The 20,234-nt window shown below is 38.4% G+C and overlaps 1 protein-coding gene across 1 annotated transcript; it reads right to left on the bottom strand.

Moving 5' to 3' along the window:
• Positions 1 to 1,665: 1,665 nt before the first annotated feature.
• Positions 1,666 to 20,075, bottom strand: fech (ferrochelatase). Its single transcript, XM_088070954.1, has 11 exons — positions 19,848 to 20,075; positions 17,786 to 17,876; positions 16,028 to 16,147; positions 13,752 to 13,900; positions 12,051 to 12,185; positions 11,326 to 11,432; positions 10,747 to 10,845; positions 9,418 to 9,525; positions 6,924 to 7,088; positions 5,572 to 5,631; positions 1,666 to 2,936 (listed from the first exon to the last, which is right to left on the bottom strand). The coding sequence occupies exons 1-11, from the start codon at positions 19,885 to 19,887 to the stop codon at positions 2,799 to 2,801; spliced, it is 1,212 nt and encodes a 403-aa protein (XP_087927080.1). The 5' UTR covers positions 19,888 to 20,075; the 3' UTR covers positions 1,666 to 2,798.
• Positions 20,076 to 20,234: the final 159 nt, after the last annotated feature.

Raw genomic sequence — 20,234 nt, 5'->3', positions numbered from 1 at the left:
GAAAATGAAACATTTTAGGAAACTGTGCCGGCAGGTTTTGAAATCTGTCCACGAAGTCTAAAAAACTGGAGTCTGATCTCAACCGAAGCCTGAAAACGGGTCAGATCGAGCTGAAAATGTGCATTTAACATTAAATAAATGTGCAGAGCGCTCACTTTTTAAATATGATACAAAGCTTTGTGGGGTTTTTTGGGGTTTTTTTTTAACAAGTGAAGCAAAAGTTTCTTTGGGGAAAGACTTCTGTCGTGCTTGTACAGATTTAAAAACCAGCAGCATTTGTTCCCATCAATAATATCAATCAAAAACCCCGTGATGGGTATCATTGGACACACTGGCAGCTTCCTCCTCCTGCAGCTGGAATACTGCGGGACGTTTCGGAGGTGTAAACTTAAGCAGGAAGCTGCACTCTTCATTGCGTTTATTGTATTTTACAGCAAAAACATAACACGCCTCCTTTATATTCATATTGATTAACTGAGTCATTTCCTCCCAAATTTAAAAATTGTTTGAGTCCATTTGTTGTGAGAGACAACAGTTTTCCCTTTTTCACTTTTTGAGTTTTCAGCGGAGGCAGAGGCTCAAAATGATTAATATTTCAGCGAACAAAAAGCAAAAAAAAGAGTATAAATTAAACATATTCATGAATTTGTACAGAAACGAACTTGTAAACCATCTCACGATACTCCGAACATTATTTCGCCCTGAGAGGTCCCGACAGCATACACTCAGAAATCACGCCTTCGCTCGAAGCTTTTCGTTATCCCTGTAAAGCACCAACACAGAACAGATGCAGGATTTAGGATAGTTTTTAACTTTAACTCTTTTGAATCCCTAAAGCAGACGCGTAATTCCCTCTAAACAGCTTTTTTCTCTCGGTATAAAGGGTAAGTTTGGCATTTTTCAACCTGGCCAATTTCTCGTTTCTAAGCACCTAATGGAAAACAGTTTTTGGAAGTTGGTCCATTGTTGAGCGAGAACGCTGCAGCCGGCGGTTACGTCCACTGAAAGTGTTTCTTTTTGCCACTGACAGACTGTTTTTAGTGTCTGGCAACATTTTGGAAAGGATCTCTACAGCGACAGACCTTTTTTTTTTTAAACAAGAAACAGCCGCGATATCGCAGTCGTCAAACCCGCCAGACTGCATTTAAATAAACAGTATTTTAGTGTGTACAGAACCAGCATCTTTTCACCTCTAACTGGGTGAATTAAGGGTTAATTTAAGTTGGTGATTGTTGGAACAGTTAAAAGACGAACCAAGGCGGCTTTTGTTAGTTTTATCGCGGTTCTGTTGCCTTTTTAATGAAGTGTGTTTTAAGATGATGAATTAACTGTTTTTTGCAGCGGAGTCTGGTGATTTCACGGCTGTTTCTGGTTTTAAAAAAAGGATCTTACTGTTTAACCCTTTCAAGCCTGAGCAAATCCGCTTAATTTCTTTCACAAACATGGAAGCAGCTTCAGGATAAATGACAGAAAAAATAGCAAAGTTACCAAAAAGTTTCTTGAAACTAAGTAAAAAAACAAAAAAAAACAACAAGGAAATGACCTGAAAAAGTGCTAAAAAATAAAAAAAATCATATACTCTGTAATATGTTTTGAATAAATACATAATTCTAATAATCAAAAATATGAGTTATGGATATTTTCCCTGTTTTTTTTTTGGGGGGGGGGCAGTTTTATAATATATATTTCCTCTCTTCATTTTTCATTTTTAAACTTTTTTTTCTTTTTCTTTTCTCTTGTCACCTTTCTCCATTCTCTTGCGATTTGCTTATTGCCTTTTCGCATGTTTTTGAGGAGAATTAAACCTCTTTTTTCTCTGGATTTAACGGTTTAAAATGCTTGTGAAAGATGTCTGAATGTAGCACAAGAAAAACTGATGTCCATCCAGGTTTCAAAGGGTTAATAAGAAGGTCTTTCTCTGTAGGGACCTTTAATGTTGGTGATATTTAAATAAATATCTGAGCCCGTCAGTGGCAAAAATCACTTTTAGTGGACAGAAACTGACGGTTCCCTTCAGCCTCTTTTTCGGCTGCTCTCGGTCACTACTGGACCAATTTAGAAAACGAATTAGTCACTTAGACACAAAAACGGTTAAAAATGCCAGTCACCCTTTTAGCTCTGTGGTATCAACCTATCAGGCAGCAGCGTTCTGAGCAGCACCAGCCTCCTCCAATCACATTGCGAGGATCGCAGCAGGATGGGCGTGACGTGACGGGTGAGAAGGCTGAAGGAGAGAAGCAGCCGACCGATCAGATCCCTTGTGTGTGTGGTGTCGTCGTTATTCGTTTAGCACCAGCGAGAGGAGCAACAGGGTCTCTGACGGGGGTTTGCAGGGGCAAAGCAAATGGAATGTAACCAAGGGAGCTGAAATAAACAAAAATAAAACTAGTGCAAGGCTTTTTCCTGTAGCGTCGATGTGATGTGAGCGAGCTCCGCAGAGTGTCGGTTATTTAAATCTGGTCACCAAATGGCGTCTGCAAAACCCCAAATAAGGACGTTTGTTTATTTTAAGTTAATTAATATTTAAGTGCTGCTAATTTGTGCCTGGATGTTATTTTTCTCATAAAGTCAGGAACGTCTCGTGGTTAACGCCTCGCGTGTAAATACAATAAAACGAACGTCAAAATGATTGTGCAGACAACATTTGGTCTTCGTGTTTTCTCTGTAACCGACACTCTGGGTGCAGAGACGGTGTGCGTTTATGTGTGTTAATCGAAGAAGGCCTTAAGTTTCTTCACAGGTAGCATCGCTGCAGGAAGGGCACCAGAGTGTGTGTGAGTGTGTGTGAGTGTGTGTTTCTACGAGAGCGTCTGGCTGGCGAAGAAAGCCTTGGTTTCTCCGCAGGTGGGGTTGGTGCACAGCGGGCAGCGCAGGGTCAGCTGACGGGAACAGGGCTGGTTGGACTTCAGGTGGGACTGGACCAGGTCTGCCAGAGCCTGGACAGGACAAAAGACACACAATCAGTACTGAGACAGAGATGAGGACAGACAGTCTGCACCTTTACATGATGTTAGAAAAAGTTCAATTATTTAAAACTTTACTAAAAAACACATGTAAACGCGTCAGTACGACTGAAATCAGACTAAAGCGAATTTCTAGAAATCGGATAAAAACACCAGATAATGTGATTGGAGGTCGAGCTTTTCCGTCATGTAAACACCTCAGTTGGACTTAAACTGGACTCTGTGTTGAGTGTGTTCTTAGTCACGGTGTCAGCCTCCTCAGGGGTTCGAGATAGGGACTGTTCTTTATTTACAAATGTGAAAGGGGTGCTGCAAAACACGCAAGACATGTTTTTCTCTTTTACTTACTCTTCTGTGCCCAGCTGGACCTGAGTGACAAGTTTCGTTCTTTTCATGTGTGTACGTATATTGAACGACAACAAAATGAACATTGATTTAGTTAAAATAAAAAAGCCTCCCCCCCTCCGCTGTTAAAAAAAGTACAGTCCCATAACAGCGGCACTGAAGCTAACGATGTCCTGCTGTGGACGGGGACACAGAAGGACACACTTCAGAATAGATATCAGAGTAAGTGTCCACATACTTTTTAGTCCTTCCTTGTGGTACCTTTACTTTGTGTTCTTTAGTGTTTTGTATCGCTTATTTCCGTTTTGTATTTTTGCTCTGTGTTGTCTGTAACTTCTGCTGCAGCTGTCTCGGGTTTCTCCAGTTAAATAAATAAATAATAATCTGAGAAAATTAAATTCAAGTGCAAGAATGTCTAAAAGAGGCGTGAGCTGATTGTAAAAGATAGCAATTCATCACCAAATAAAGTCCTGACATCAGCGGCGCTCTGCAGCAAAAACTCTGATGAATGTATTTTTCTTTATTTTCCAGCAGCTGCTGCTCGCAGACGGCAGCAGACTGATGCAGCTCACTGAGAAACTAAAACCACACCGAGGAAACCATCCTTCAGTAACTACCAACTAATCATCCTCTGGATATTGATTTATACACTCTCTCACACACACACACACACACACACACACACACACACACACACACACACACACACACACGCAGACTCTCAGAGACTTGGCGAGGGGTCTCTGAGCGCGGCGGGTTTGACCAGCCAGCCAGCCGGGCGGTTCAGTTCTACTGTAGTCAGCTCTAAAGGTTCCCATTGATCTGCCCCCTTCCTTTAATAAACCCTACACACACACACACACACACACACACACACACACACACACACACACACACACACACACAGCTGGAGGAGTCGACTGTTGTGAGAAAGGTTGCAGGGTTGAGGATGAAGGGAAGGAGGAAGGAAGGATGGATGGAAGTGAGAAAGGAGACGAGGAGAGAAGGAAGGAAGGAATCCATTTATTGACCGTCTCCTGCCTGGAGTTCACTTACTTCACAAAACCTTCTGCGGCCGCCTCCTTTTCTATTATTACAGTCCTGCCTGCTTTCCTGCTGACTTCTCTGCTCTTATATTTCTGCCTATTTTTTAAAAATCCAGTCGGTATTTCTCATTATTAACATCTTATTTTATTTCCAGGCAGCGAAAAGCTTGACATGAAATGATTTGAGGAAATAAGCAGATTTGGAAAATTACTTTTTGAAAGGGAAGAGTGCTAAGGAACACCCCTGAACCTTAAATTATATTTATCATAATTACAATTTTTTAATTATTTTTATATAATTGTTACTATTTTTAGGTACTTTTTCCCAAGTAATTTTTTATTTGGTATTTATTTATTTTTTTTGCACTTTTTTTGGCTAATGTTTTTTTTTTTGGTTGTTTTTTGCACTTGTTGCTCATTCCCTTCCTGTTTTCGAAAGAGTTCAAACCAATTTGCTGAGATTTCAAAAGTATAAAGGGCCAACATTTACACACAAAAAAATACTTTTACAGAATTATTATTTTCAGGCACTGAAATTTCCTTTTTTGGATTATTGGGGGTTTTTTTGCGTAATTTTTTTTGCACTTTTTTGGGGTAATTTTTGGGTTATTTCTCCTTACAATGCTCATTTCCTTCCTAACTTGTTTTTGAAAGAATTAAAGCCACGTTGCTCAGATTTCAAAGGTATAAAGGGCCAACATTTTCACAAATAAACAACCCAAAAAACATTTAAAAACAAACATGAAAGCTGTACATTTTTGATTATTAGTACACACTGTTAGTTTTATATTTTGAAGGCTTTTAACACATTTTTTTATTATTTAGGACAAAAAATAAAATAAAATAAAACAAAATATTTCATACATCATATTTATTTTATGCATATAAATCTTTGAGAAATTATATTTCACCCCAGACACAGAATTATGTAATGTAAGTTATAATTTATTTATTTATTTATTTTTTGTAGGATGTGTTTCATCCAAATTTTTATGAATGGGCGTTTTAGACTTTGCCCCCTTTATACATTTCATTTGTCCTCTATAATATTCTGTGATGGTTACCAACTTTTATGTCAATATTTCTGATGTTTGTAGAGATGAGTCAGCTCCGTGTGTGTGTGTGTGTGTGTGTGTGTGTGTGTGTGTGTGTGTGTGTGTGTGTGTGTGTGTGTGTGTGTGTGTGTGTGTGTGTGTGTGTGTGTGTGTGTCACGTACCTTCATAAAGAGAGGGTTCCCGTTTAATGACTCAGCTCTCTTGAGGTTCTCCACTCCACACTGAAGACAAACAGAAAGACAAGTTGTCACAAAACAAACATCCAAACACAACAACCCTCATATGAACTTCATCAAACAGGTTATGTGCAAAAAACCCTCCAGATAATATTCATACTGAACAATATCCCTGAATTTAGTTCAGCAAAATGATAAATACAAACCTTTATTTAATCATGAAAGATAAAGATCTCACTCTCAAGAGAGGTGTGAGTACATATTAAAAAATGTCCAATTTAAAGTGTACAACATAAATTATTGCAAGTAAAATAATATAAAAATAATTTTAAAAAATACAATCATGCAATATAAAAGAAAAACAAGCCAATTTCACAAAAAAATAATCATAAAAAAATAAATTAAAAAAATAAAAAATATATTTTTTATTTTTCAGGCTAATTTTTTCAACAGCAGGACATTTTTTGAACAATGAGCAGATTTTGGGGTATTTTTTATCATGAGGTAAAAGCCTGGGAATGAATGGGATTTTGAAATGATGAAAGAATGAATGACGTGAATTTTTTTGTCAAGCTTCTCACAAATGTACAACTACAAACAATGGTGTGTGTGTGTGTGTGTGTGTGTGTGTGTGTGTGTGTGTGTGTGTGTGTGTGTGTGTGTGTGTGTGTGTGTGTGTGTGTGTGTCTTTGTGGCACCAGTCACATTGATTAGTGGTCACCTCACTGGTGCCTTTACACAAAGAGACAGACACACAGGAAACACGACTGCAGCTGACAAATACACTTTTGCCAACTTAAAGGAATATTTCACCAAAAAATGACCATTTAGCTGCTGAAGCACTTTGTAAACAAGTGTTTTTAAGGGTGCTGTATAAATGAAGTTATTGTTATTATTGATTTATATCTCAATTTCTCACCCTTTGTTACACTAAATTCGTGAGGAAAACTACTTTTTCTCAAATGCCTGCACGATGAACCAAGAATCCCAAAAATGTGAACATTCTCTATTAATTGAAGATTTAGGGGCAAAACTATATATAACTATATATAAACTATATCAAAACACCAGTTTACAAACTCGCACAAAACTTTTACAGCATAATCCAAGGCCAGTTTATCTAGTTGTATGCTCAGTACTTCACAAACACACATTTTCATAAAAAATTATTACTTAAAACACTTCTGCCTACATGTAACAAGCCCTGAATGTGGTTTAAGCGTAAATACATGACATGCATTTCCAACATGCCAAAAACAAGCCCAACAAAGTCCTCCATCTCAAACGTTAAAAGCAGCCTGGAGCTGCTGGAGAAGTTAAGTTTTGCTCGTGCTTACCTCCTCCCCCAGCACCTGTCCGTACTCGATGTCCAGCTCGTGTAAAGTCTCTATGTGGTCGGAGGTGAAGGCGATGGGCACCAGCAGGATGTTCTTCTTCCCTCGCTCACACAGACCTTTGATCACTTCGTCCGTCTGAGGGCCGAGCCACGGCATGGGCCCCACCTGAGAGAGCAGACACAGGACGTGAAAACAGCTCAGTACAACCACGGTGGAGGTGTGCAGGCGTTTGTGTCCAGGTATTTCCTAAAATTCACACCTGAATGTAAAACAAGCGTGTGATGAAATCAACAAAATTTATGTCTTAACCCCTTTAAAACCTGAGAAAAGTGGCTTGATTATTTAAAATAAAAAAAATTAAAAAACAGGACATCAGAGAAAAAAAGCTAAGGAACAAAAACAGGAAATTACCTGTAAAAAATGCTAAATAAAAACTATATATTTAAATATTTTTATATTAATCATCATTATTATTATTATTATTTATTTATTTTTTACTTACATTTTTTCATAGATATTTATAATAATTTTTCTTTTCTTGAATTTGAAATTGATTTTTTTTCTCTGGTTAGATAGTTATAGTTATAGATAGTTAATTTTAAATAGATCATTTTCTAATGATTTTCTCTCACTCTCTTTGTTAGCTAAATTTCAGGTTATTTTCATGTCACCTTTTACTAATTTCATGCCCTTTTTTCCTCATGTTTTAGAAAGAAATCAAACCAATTTGTTCACATTTCAAAGTCTTAAATGCTTATTAAAGATGTCTGAAGGCAGCACAAGAGAAGTGATATTGATGCAGATTTCAAAAGATTAAAGATAAAATTCAGACCAAAATAAATATTTTTCCTCTTACTTATAGTAATCTAGTGATCTTTTGTTATGTTTTTTAAATCTTACTGTTGTTTGTTTATATTTCCTTTTTTATTTCTCTATTTTAGGATGCCTGTCAACATCAGGAAGGGACTACCGATGAAAACGAGCACCGCAGCTAACTCGGCTTCATTTCCATTTGTTTAAATATAAATTAATGTACATTTTCCCTTCTTAAATAGATGAACTGCACACTGCATTGTAAATATGAGTCGCTGTGACCTGAAGGTTAAGAGTTTTGAGGTTTCCTGCTCTAATATCACTGCAGTATTAAACAGTCAAGTGGCTCCATCTTGTGGCAAACAGAGAAACATAAAACTGGCAGCACTGCTGTTCTCACACATCGTTACCAACGAATTTTCAAAACTTTACCGTCACTTATCCATAATATTTCACCCCATTTCCATGACTTTATTTAAGCAGTTTAAAAAGGGTGGGACATCATAATGATACAGCCATACATGCCAGACAGCAGCACAAAAAATGTTAGAGGTGTGAAGTAATGAGTCTGAAACGCAGAAGTACGGTTGTTTTTGCACTTCTGGTTCCCTCGTCTCAAAGTCTCTGGGTTTTTTGAATGGGTTTTTGGTAAAATGCCTTAAATAAGGTCTGTGGTTGACACAGGATAAAGGTATTTAGACGTTTTGTTCTGCAACATAAAGTACATCCGTAAACCCAGATTTTTGAACTTTTAAGGTTTTACGTGTCTTAAAAAAAGCAGACTGCAGTGTTTGTCGGGGACGTTAGACGCCATCACACTGACACACAAACACATTCAACCCACTCGCCACCTTTACAGCTTTACGGAGTCGCACTCAAACTTGTCGATTTATCTGTTTATAATATTTTTCAATTGTGTGCGCTAAATCAAACAACAAACAAACTGTGGAAGTATCATAAACTTGTGTTCGTCACAGAGCTTATTTTTGCCCATAATTGAAAATCCAATATTGTTTTTGACGAGGGAATTAGTGTGATGCCAACTTCCTGTTTGGCGTACAAAAATATGTCATCCCTTCACAGCTCTGTTGGCAGCCTCCTCTTTCTCTCTCCGAATCACTGGCTGCAATCCTTACTGGATATCACATATATGAAGACGTCAGTAGCAAAAATGCGTAACGCCGAACCATCAACCGTCCGTGTTTAGGCGTCCCTTGTTCACTAAATGAAATCATAATTTCTTCATTTTCTTAAATTGTAGATTCCTCTTTTGCATATTGACGTCAGCACAATTTGATGCGTGTTTGGATTACAATTTTGACAACTTTGCACTCGGAAAAAATCGTAGCACTCACTCACAAACTGATTGTTAGAGTGGCAGTTGTTTGGGCCGCTGTTGTTCACGATCAGCAAACAGCCACTAGATGGTCCCACAGCTTTATTTATATTTATATAGTGACACGACCGGTTATTGCCTAATAAATACGCTTTAATTTGATGGATCATTCACTCGGGCACTTGATGTGCTCCCTGTCAGGACCCAGATTTGTGAGCTTTGTGTGTGTGTGTGTGTGTGTGTGTGTGTGTGTGTGTGTGTGTGTGTGTGTGTGTGTGTGTGTGTGTGTGTGTGTGTGTGTGTGTGTGTGTGTGTGTGTGTGTGTGTGTGTGTGTGTGTGCTCACCCTGGACTGCCACACTAGTCTGTAAGGGTTACAGTGTCCCAGTCTCTCCATGACTCTCTGAACTGTGGCTCCCACCTCCTGAGGATACGGGTCGCCTCTGTTTACAACCTGCATACGAAACACGAGCAGCAGCGTCAGCAGCCACACGGACTTTTTTCCTCTTCATTTAAAAAGTCGACATTATTTTACAAAGACAGTGATGTTTCAGAAGAGACTCATATGCAGGTGAACGGCCCTCGCATACAATCACAGTGGACAGTTTTTGATAAATGGTGGTGGTTTTTTATTATTCAATATTTTTTTATATTTGTAATTATTTTTTACTATTATATTGTTCTTTTTATCCCGTACTATAGCTGCTGCTACTCTGCACATTTCCTCATTGTGGGACTAATTAAGGATTATCTCGTAGTAAAAGAGAGAAGTAACAACATAAAGAAAAAAAAAAAGACGCCTTTAAGAAGCATTAGCAGTATTTCCACTACAGTCATCGGCAGAAGTATTTGTCCACTTGTAGTAGTACTACAAATAGCAGCAGTAACAGTAGTTTTACCAGTAACATGAGCTGCGTTTACATGCACACTTTTTCTGATTGAAATCGATCTGACTGAAGATTTCGGGGTTAACCGTTTACACGGGATGTCCTCTGATACAATCTGATGTTTTCGTGCACCGATGCGTGTAAACGGTGCAGCTGCGTGACGTGACAGTTATCCGTTATTCATTTTTCACTGCGAGAAAACGCACTTGTGGCGTGAGAGCGTGTTGAAAAGTGTCGACTGTGTGTGTCTCGTGGTCAACGTGCGTGTTTCATGAGCTCTGTCTGTACCTGACACGCCAACATATGATTCGCTGATCCCAAAAAATGCCTCCAAAAGTGTATTAACGCAAAGGAATCAACTTTTTATAACGTGCACAAACTTAGTGTGCAGTCAACAAAAATACAGCGACCCACTTCCCCCTCTCTCCTATCCACCCGACACATGAAACTAATAAATAATAATATCCCAAAAATATAAACCATCTCAGATCAATATTAATATTACAAAATTATTTCCCTTTTTGAATGAATTCATGGCTCCTACACTGTTCTCCAAAAACAAAACATTTCCACACTGATGATTTACTCCGAGTAAATGGCGTTCTCCTCACCTGACGCTGCATGACAGTGACGCAGAATTTCAAAATAAGAGCGTGTGTGAAAGAGTATTATATGGATCGATGTTTAGACTTTGCACCAATGTTACATGATCATTGCTCATTTAATCGACCCCTAACTGACGTCCTTTTTTTACATAATATTAGTGAAGAGTACCTCACGGTACTTACAGCCATGGGGAGCGAATGTGCCGAGAACAGAATGACAACATCGTCTCTCTTCTCTTCTGGAAACTTCAGCAGCTCGTTACTGACGTGTTCTGCAAAACACTGCACACACACACGCACACGCACACGCACACATACACACACACACACACACACACACACACACACACACACACACACACACAGAACATTTGTATTTTATGTTGTTTTTTTCTCCAATTTTCTGTTTTACTGAAAAACCAAAACCATCATTTTCCTCAGAGCTTCTGACAGTGCTCGCTGCTTCCCACCATGAATGCTTCATGCTGAGATCTAAAAATACAGTCAGCTGTTCGTTGCTATGATTACCAAGCAGTGACACTTTCAGCTCATTAGTTGTCATGACAACTTTTTTGCCCTTTTCAATTAATGTTCCAACATTTGTTGTTTTTGTGCTCTGAGAGGAGGAGGAGGGGCCTGACGGGTAATGCTGTTTCGCTGTGTGTACGTGTGTGTGTGTGTGTGTGTGTGTGTGTGTGTGTGTGTGTGTGTGTGTGTGTGTGTGTGTGTGTGTGTGTGTGTGTGTGTGTGTGTGTGTCTGACCTCCACCAGCAGAGGGTGTGTGGGCCAACGGTCGATGACACTCCAGCGCATTTTTGGCCTTTCGCCTCTGTTGCTGTAGTAACGGTAGATGGCGTTCAGACTGCTGCCTGATTACACAACAAACAAACAAACAAACAAACAAACAAACAAACAAACAAAGACATTAATGTTATAAACATGTCCTGAGCTGTTTACAAAGATTTAAAAAAAGGGAGAGAAACAGATTTATTTCTTCTGTCTTTAAGAGTTTTAAAGCTTCAGTACGATGTTTGATCCATCAACACTGACTGTAGTTTTGTTTTTGTCAGCGACGCCATAAACAACAAAACAACATAACAATCACCTCTAATAAACAAAGATGCTGTCAAATGGCATCTTGCAAAAAACACAAAGAGTGTGTGTGTGTGTGTGTGTGTGTGTGTGTGTGTGTGTGTGTGTGTGTGTGTGTGTGTGTAGGAGCCAGTGTGTTTATCAGAGGGGAACAGGGTGGATTGCACTCTGGGTGCGGTCACACTAACGGTCACTTAAGTCTATTTTATCTCACAATTTTTCTTTTTCTACAAAGATTTAATGAATTCAGCACATATAGTCTTTGGAAACGTGTTAACTTCGAAACAAAATCACTGTATCATGAAGCAGCTGTGCAGAGGATATTAAATTTGTCTGTTTTTAATTGCGTATTATTTGATCTCGTTTCCTGTGTCCGTGCCGTGTGTGAGCGTCACCTGTGGTGGAGCAGCTGTACTGCGGGTACTGTGTGAAGGCCACAGCTCTCTCCACTCCGTCTTTCTCCATCTCCTCGATGGCCTCCTCCGTCAGCGGGTGAACGTACCGGAAACCGATGTAGAACTTGTGAGGAGCTGACGAGACATACGGAGTCAATTACTGCCGACCACGTCATATAAAGTCATTACTGTTTGAGAAAAAATGGTTATTAAAAAATACAAATATGATCTTTATTGCCATTTTTACACATTTTTATTTTATCTTTACAGTTGGTGTCAGTTATTATTATTATTATTATTCATAAGAATTGGAATTTTCAGTTGCCAGAGACGATATGATTGTTTGTTTATTTGTTGTTTGTCTAACAGATATGTGTTTTACATTTACACTTGTTAAGTCTTTTGTATATGTTAAATCAAAAAATTTAAAATAGTGTTCTATAAAATATATATATATACAGTATATATATAATTCGTATATCATATTTAAAAAAAATGTTTAAAAAAATGTATAATGTATGTATAAATACATAAAAACATAAATAAACTGGAAACAGCTATCAACCTCTTGTTTAAACACTGTTAGCATTAAAATGCAGCCCATCTTTTTTGTAGCTTCCATGTTGTTCCCACTTTCGACCTCGAAGCAAATAAACACAACCAAGCCGGAAGAACGACTTCCCAACTCGGAAACTGCAACGCAGCAAAAAGCCTGATGCACACCACTTAAATGAAAAATGTCTTTTAATCTGGAAACCGAAGCAAAGTGGAAAATTACTAAAATCTAATTTCATGCTTTTTCTGACTCTCTGAGAAGCTGAACACTAACACACACTAACACACACTAACACACACTAACACACACTAACACACACTAACACGCTACATGTGCTCAGTCTTCAGATGGCAGTTTGGTTTTTTTTATCAGTGAGGTGTGTGCAGCCATGTGACGAGACACTCCTCCACTGTGTCACTATCTGCACTTCACACACGCTTTGCTGCTTAAAAGTCCAGCAGCTGGAAACACAGCGGCTCTTTTGTCAGACTAAAGAAATGTTTACGTGATGCGTCTTCCCTGATGATTCGTACCTAATCTAAAGCCCGTGAGACGCTCGGACCTCTACGTCCTCCTGCAGTCTCTGGGTTTAAATGCAGAGTTTGACAGACAGGACCGTGCCTCTGAAACATGGATTGACATCCTTTTTTTGTCGTTTCTTCACTTAACCCTTTAAAATCTGAGCAGATTGCTTTGGTTTCTTTGGAAAACATAAGCAAACAAGAAATTGGTAAAATGTGAAAAGAAAACAACCTGAAAATGAGTTTTTAAATAGCGAGAAATAGAGAAAAATATTATTACAAAAAAGGGGAAAATGTCCAGAAACCTATATGATTATCATTATATATTTAAAATTATATTACAGAAAATATATGTATATATGATTTTTATATAATATATAAATATATATATGGTTTGTTTCAGCATTATTTTTCATTTGATTTCCTTTATTGTTGATTTTTTTAAACTTTTCTTTTATTGCTAATTTTCAGGGAATTTCTTGTAACTTTTTATTTATTTATTTTTGTTTGTTTTTGCAAATTTTTGGTCCCGGTGTTAAGTTGCTGATTGCCATCTTCCCATCTTTTGGGAAGGTTTCAAAGGGATAAGCGGCCGTGTCTGGACGGTCTCCGGGTCTGTCTCACCTGTCTCGGGACTCATCTCGTCCAGCAGCTTCACCATGCCTTCTCCCTGCATGGAGGTCCAGTGTTTGATGGGCGAGCCTCCTCCGATCTTGCTGTACTGCTCCTGGATCTTTGGCGTGCGGCGCTTGGCGATGAACGGGCCGAGCTTGCTGCAAAACAAAAGGACAAATCAAATAGCTACAACCACACTCGTGGACTCTATTAGAGCCCATTATGAACGCTGAGATTTTATAACAGTAGATTTATATAATAAATAAAACACTAGTGCTTTTTGCTGCTGCTTTGAAGTGACTCTTTGTTGTTCATCACGTCACCTATAAAAGCGAAAGTGTTTCCATTGCAGTTTGGTGAGATATGGCTTTTATCACCTGAAAGATCACCTCTGGCGAGCGTAAAAACTTCTTTTGCGATAAATGGGAGCGTTTTTTTGCCCGAAATGTACGTATTTCCATTAAGCGTATTTTATATTTGCAATTTCAATTTTAGTAGCATTTTCAGAGAAAAAACAGGGTGTGTCCCACGACACGTCTACAGTAAGTTTACTGCGTCCTTTTGTGCCGAAGAGGAAGATCTCGGTTTGTCCCAAACATGTTTTTATTGTCTGCTCTGCTTTTTAACCTGCACAGCTTAACGTGACACAACAGAAAAACACACCGCCATCATTGCCATCAGTTAATGCCATCTTATTTACCGACAGGATGACGGCAGTCAAGAATGTGAATATCAGGTGATTGCGGCGCTACATAAAAAGTCAGAGAAGTTATTGCATCTCACCCTGAAGGGGACATGCATGTCTGTGCATGAAAACCAGTTTATAAAACGTCTTTGTGCTTCTGGTTTCAGCCACAACCTTGATATAAAACCTAAAACTTTTTTCTATTTTTCAGTTTTAAGTCATGTCTAAAATCACACGTGCTGTGATTAAATCATTATTCTGGATCAGGATGTCTGTTCAGGACTCCAGATTAATCTGAGGGGGTCACAGAGGATTAAAAGTGCATGAAAGAAAAACATGTATTTATATTTCTGTTCCCACAGAACGCTTTCTTTCTTTTCTCTACTCTAATTTTCTTTTTCCCCTTCTGAAACACTGGATACTTTCACATCAGATGACAAATCTTTTTTGTTGATCTTCTTGTAACTCACACCCACTCTAAAACCAGAACCTGTGACGCTGGGTCACAAGAAATTCATTTCAGGGAGTCATGAGTCAAACGGGTTGAGACAGACTTCTTCAGAAGGATCAGTTTTTTCTTCAGGTTAAAAAAAGCAGCAACAAGAAACACTTTGTTGTTTGGTTATTGTGAAGCAGACAAACAGAGCGCAGCGCGCACCCTGACTTTACAACAGGGATCCTGAACTTGCTTTGGTTTGGGGCCACTTTTGCAAAATAACAGGATGCATTTTCAGGGGTCAGTGTTTCAACGGCTTTAGGACATTCCTCAAATTTGAGGATGTTTCTAGGATTTTACATGTTTGTGGAATTTTAGGTCATTTTTAGGATTTCAGGACATTTCTAGCAAGCAGAATAACGCCCCAAAGATAATTTTTGGCAATGGAAAAACAGCATGGCCATTTAACAGAAATCCCTTAACCTCTGACGTCAAAATATCTGAGGGCAGAACAGTGTTGTGGGTATTCATGAGTCTCCCCTTTACAGACTTGCCCACTTTATGTCAGCCTCATGCAGCTTTTTGTAGTCATTTAACTTCTAATTGAGATAATCTGGTAAAATTTGCTTTATCTTTTTTAATATGGAATTCAAAATAGTTTTGTAATGCAAAATAATGGAATTGAAAACGTGTGATTAAAAATGCAATTAGTTGTAATTAACTATAGAAATTCTGCGATTAATAGCGATTTTAAAGATTATCCTTTGACAGCCCTAATATTTTCTCACCTCCACTTCAGCCAAAATAACTTAAATCTCAGCATCTGAAAAGTTTTTCTCTTTTTCTTTGTCGATGTTCGCAGGTCGACAGGATGCAGAGTCATTTTCACCTTCTTATGAGCAGGTGTCTACGCTGCTGATTATCAGAAGCGTGTTGTCGATCTACGATTGATTAGTATCATGAACAAACACACACATATTTACAATTAAACACAAGTTTCCAATATTGTTCATATTGTTGAATCCTTTTGTAGTTTTTTAGTATCAAGACTTTCATGTGCAAACCGACACACAGATTTACTAACAATTCATGAATGAGACTTAATATTCTGAGTGTGTGTGTGTGTGTGTGTGTGTGTGTGTGTGTGCACGCGCGCGTGCATACTTCTGTACGGGAAGTTTCATCAGGTCTGTGTCCATGAAGAGCCGCAGCAGGAAGTCGTGAACATCTTCTAGTTTTTCGGGTCCTCCCATGTTCAGCATCAAGACGCCCGTCTTCGGCTTCCTGCAGGCGCAAGAGATTCATAATCAATAATTCATATCTCAGAGGGCCTCGACTCACTGCACAAACATGTAGAGCTTATTGATTATTAACGATGGGTAATTAATGAGTCCGTCTATAAGTAAATCTTGCAATGTATTGATTTATATCTGCTAATGCACAAATGAATTGTGGGTATTTGATTGCTAATGCCATTATGTTAAAAAAAACACAATTCATAGGAATTTGATATTTCTGCAAAGATAGTCTGAAGAGTGCTGCAGGCTTTACGTTATTTTGTTTTCGCAGGCCAAACTGGAAGTTAACATCGCTGTGGTTCTGTCATCAAAGAGCAAATGTGATTTTTCATTTAAATTTTGTGAAAACTGATAAACATAACATAACATGATGCTTACATGTTTACATCTTCACGCCACCTTTACGACTTTTGAAGCTTAAATGCTATTTCTGGAAGTTAAAAGCTAATATTAGGCTATAGTGGAACTACATCATGGTCGCATAGCTTTAACGTCACAATCAACCAGCTGATATGAACTTGTCCATAAGTTCTGACGTGTGCCGTAATGCTTTCAGCTGCTCACTTCAGCACCTGTGCAGATTCACACATGCACAACTCTGACTTCTGCTTCTTCATACACCTCTGTGCCTCCAATGTCCCTCAAGAATCTGCTGTCTCATTCATAATTATTGTTTGGTTATCATCTTCAAAGGGCAGATTACAGCCAAAAAAATGTTAGAAGCTGAGACGAGAAGGATCAAAAGACATCGAAAGAGAGCAGAAGAGCAAGGATCCACCATTGTCTGAGTCAACAGTGTTATAATCTGTAATTCTACTCTAAAAACATTACAGAGAGACAAATGAAACAAACTAGAGTTTTTCTACGTGCAGCTCCTGGTTTTTATTTGTCTTATGCACAGACAGAGGGTTGATGTGATACACGTTTCTGCAAATAGTGTCACTGAGTTACACTGATCTGCAGGTCGCAACAAAGCGCTGGCCTGCCATTGAAGAGGAAGACTTCCTGCAAGTAAACATGAAAGCAATGCTGGTTTTATTCTCTCCAGAACTGGAATTACTGCTTTGTGGTTGTATGCCTCCGCCAACTAATTAACACATCAGTCCAGACTCGTGTAAAATACGTAGTGAAATCTTCAAAGGAATTTAACAGAATGTATTAAATAAAATCCGGCAGACGACAGACGGCAAACCGGATGTCGTATTAGTGAACGACAGCAGGACGGTAAAATTAGGGAAGGCTGGCCGATAATAACGGTAACAGCAGACGGCATTGCTGTTACTGTAAAGTTAAAATATTTGAACTTTTTGGCTGTCCTTTTTAACCGGATATAGCATAGCTCCCACACAAGGAGGAAGCATAGCCGGTCTGGAAAAGGAAATACTCGGATTTGTAATATCAGAAAGTGAAATCCTACAGAAATGTTACAAGAAAAGCGGACATATGAATGAAAACATACAAACTGATAAATTCATGACTTTTGAAGGGAATTTTACTTTAGTTACCCTTTAGAGAGAATTTAATTTAATTTTAAGTTTACAATAAAATATGAGGAGAAAGCTTTCTTTTATGGTAATGCAAACTGCTAAAATAATTACATAAAACAGTGTTTAGTGCGGGTCACCTGTTCTCCTGCGTTTCTGGCGTCGCAGTCTGAGCTAAAGCTGCAGCGGTGGAGCGTCTCCGCACACTCAGACTGACGCTGCTCCTGGCAACTACGGCAGGAGAAGAAAACAAGTCATTCATTCATACATTTGCTTTATTAACCATTTGAAATTGAAACTGAAATCTTCCAAAAACATGGACAGAAAGCAATGAGCAACTTGAAAAGACAAGCACCCCTCCACCACCAAAAAAGGGGAACTGAACTTTTTTCTGAAGCCTAATTCTAATTATAGTTTTCTGGGCATTTTTCCCCCCACTCCTCCATTTCTAAAACAAAATTTTAGACAATTTTGTATCTATTTGACATCATTTTGTGTCTTCTTGTTTCTTTTTTGTCTCTTTGTCCTTGTTTTGTATCTCCGACTTATATTTTTTCTCTTTTTTTGAGTGTGATGTGTCTCTTGGTATTCGTTTTCTGTCTTCATTTGCTCGTTTTTGTTTCTTTGTGTCTTATTTAGGTAATTTTTGAGGATGATTTTTGATCATTTTGCATCACCTTGTAGTCATTTTGTGACTCTTTATAGTCATTTTTGGTCATTTTGTGTCTCTTGCTAGACATTTTGTGTCTCTTTGTAATTGTTTTGTGCTTTATGTAGCTATTTTGTCAGGGTCCGCAGATTATCGGCCTGACTGGTTTTTGGAATTATTTCTGGTTATTTCTTCTAATGATCAATGAAAAAAATAATTTATTAAAAAGGTGCAAAGAACTTTTAATTATATAAAGTTTTCACTTTATAAAAAAATGTTTCTGGGAACTTGCTGTACATGAAGTTTCAAGTTTTTGATTAAACACATGCTATAAACATTAAAACAAAGTTTTGTGTTGGTGTTTGTTATACTCCAAAATCTTACTATTGACAAAGATTTTTATTTTAAATGCATATCAGTTCCAAATATCAGTTATCTGTCTCATTAACTACTAATAATCAGTATCAGTATGTCGATTATTTTGCGTCTACCTACAGTTCCTTTGCATATTTTTGTGCCATCTCATAATTGTGGTTTTTCAGAAACGTATCTCAAGCAGAATTTTATTTAAGTTCTGTCGGTCTGAACAACATTTTAGATGCTAAAAAATATAGTCAAATATCAACTCTACGATGACCTCTGTGACATGAGGTCACACTGAGTAAACCTCAACACGTTTAAATAATAAGCACCACTGTCATAAAAGTTAGCGTAAAAAATAAATAAAAATACATATATTACGAGCTGCAGAGGGCACACCGAAAATATAATATTATAAATGTATTTAAAATAAAAAAGTTAGGAGCTGTAGTGTATCGCAGTGAGTGGTGCAGTACCTCGGAGCGCCGCCAGGAGGCCCGCTGCGATTATGCAAGTTCACAACACTGGAATTGTGTAACTCCGCGTGAATGTCTCTCACTCATCGCGTAAAACGTGCACCGTTACCGGCTGCGCGCGGTATTTACGGGTCCTGTAGCTGTTACTAAATGCGGTACAAGTCCGGGATAAGTCCATTATATAACATTAACATTAAACTGTAACCTCCAGTCATGCTGGGGGTGCGTCAAAACAGCGGGAGTTAGCTACATGCTAGCTACGGAAACGCTTATTGTTTGCAAAATAAAAGCACATAAACGTTCATGTTTTAATAAATATTTGATTTCGGGTTCATAAAGTAGTAGATATTGACATGTAGTGTAACACCGTGGTCGTTTAAGCAGGCGTTAAGAGAGTCTAACATGTTAAAAGCCAATTTAAAGCAGATTTAGGCGTTTAATTTGCGTTAATTATTATATTGTGAAAGTCCCGACAGGATGTTGTGCTTCCACATTTTTGCTAGCTTAACTTTCGCTTATGAAATGATGATACCAATGTCAGCGTGTTGTTGAGTTTAAACTACTAAACATCGCCGCCCCGTGCGTCCAAACTGCATTTTAACTGCGTCAAACAACAACAGCAACCTATTTTACGCTATGACATTAAATTCAAAGCTAAATTTTAAAAGTTGAATGTGTCCGCGCGCCGCTTAGACTAGGCTAAGTTAGCACACTCACATTGGATCAAGCGACCGGCGCTTCCCAGGACCGCCATCATGGTAGTTTCGTCTTCTCACAGCCGATTTAAGTCTCTTTTTCCGCCGCTGTGGAGGTCGGATGGTTGTGCTCTCAGCGGCTGAATCCACGAGGTTTCCCCTCACTGAGCGCCCCGTGAGCAGACCGATGTATCAGCCGGATTCCTTCAGCTGCAGCAGCTGGCTGCACGGACGTTAGTTCACAACGGTAACCCCGACACATCCGGTTTGCGATTTCACAATAAAACCACTGATGACAAACATGGTGCATCATTTTAAAAATAAGATTTGCATTTATTGTTCTCTATTTTGTTCACCTTTTCATTTAGTAATATTCGTGATCAAATTTTTGTGAATTTTTTTGTGATCG

The sequence above is a fragment of the Plectropomus leopardus genome, chromosome 20 (genome assembly GCF_026936395.1).
Source record: "Plectropomus leopardus strain MGB_pleo_1.0 chromosome 20, ASM2693639v1, whole genome shotgun sequence".
NCBI lineage: Eukaryota > Metazoa > Chordata > Actinopteri > Perciformes > Serranidae > Plectropomus > Plectropomus leopardus.
Note: the sequence above shows the minus strand (reverse complement) of the source record. Positions and strands in the feature narration are given on the sequence as shown.

Coding starts and splice junctions, on each gene's coding strand:
- fech (XM_088070954.1), bottom strand. CDS start 19,887: ATGATGGCGGTCCTGGGAAGCGCCGGTCGCTTGATCCAAT. Junction 9,526..10,746: donor CACATTCGCTCCCCATGGCT/GTAAGTACCGTG, acceptor TTTCGTATGCAG/GTTGTAAACAGAGGCGACCC. Junction 5,632..6,923: donor GACAGGTGCTGGGGGAGGAG/GTAAGCACGAGC, acceptor GTTTGTCTTCAG/TGTGGAGTGGAGAACCTCAA.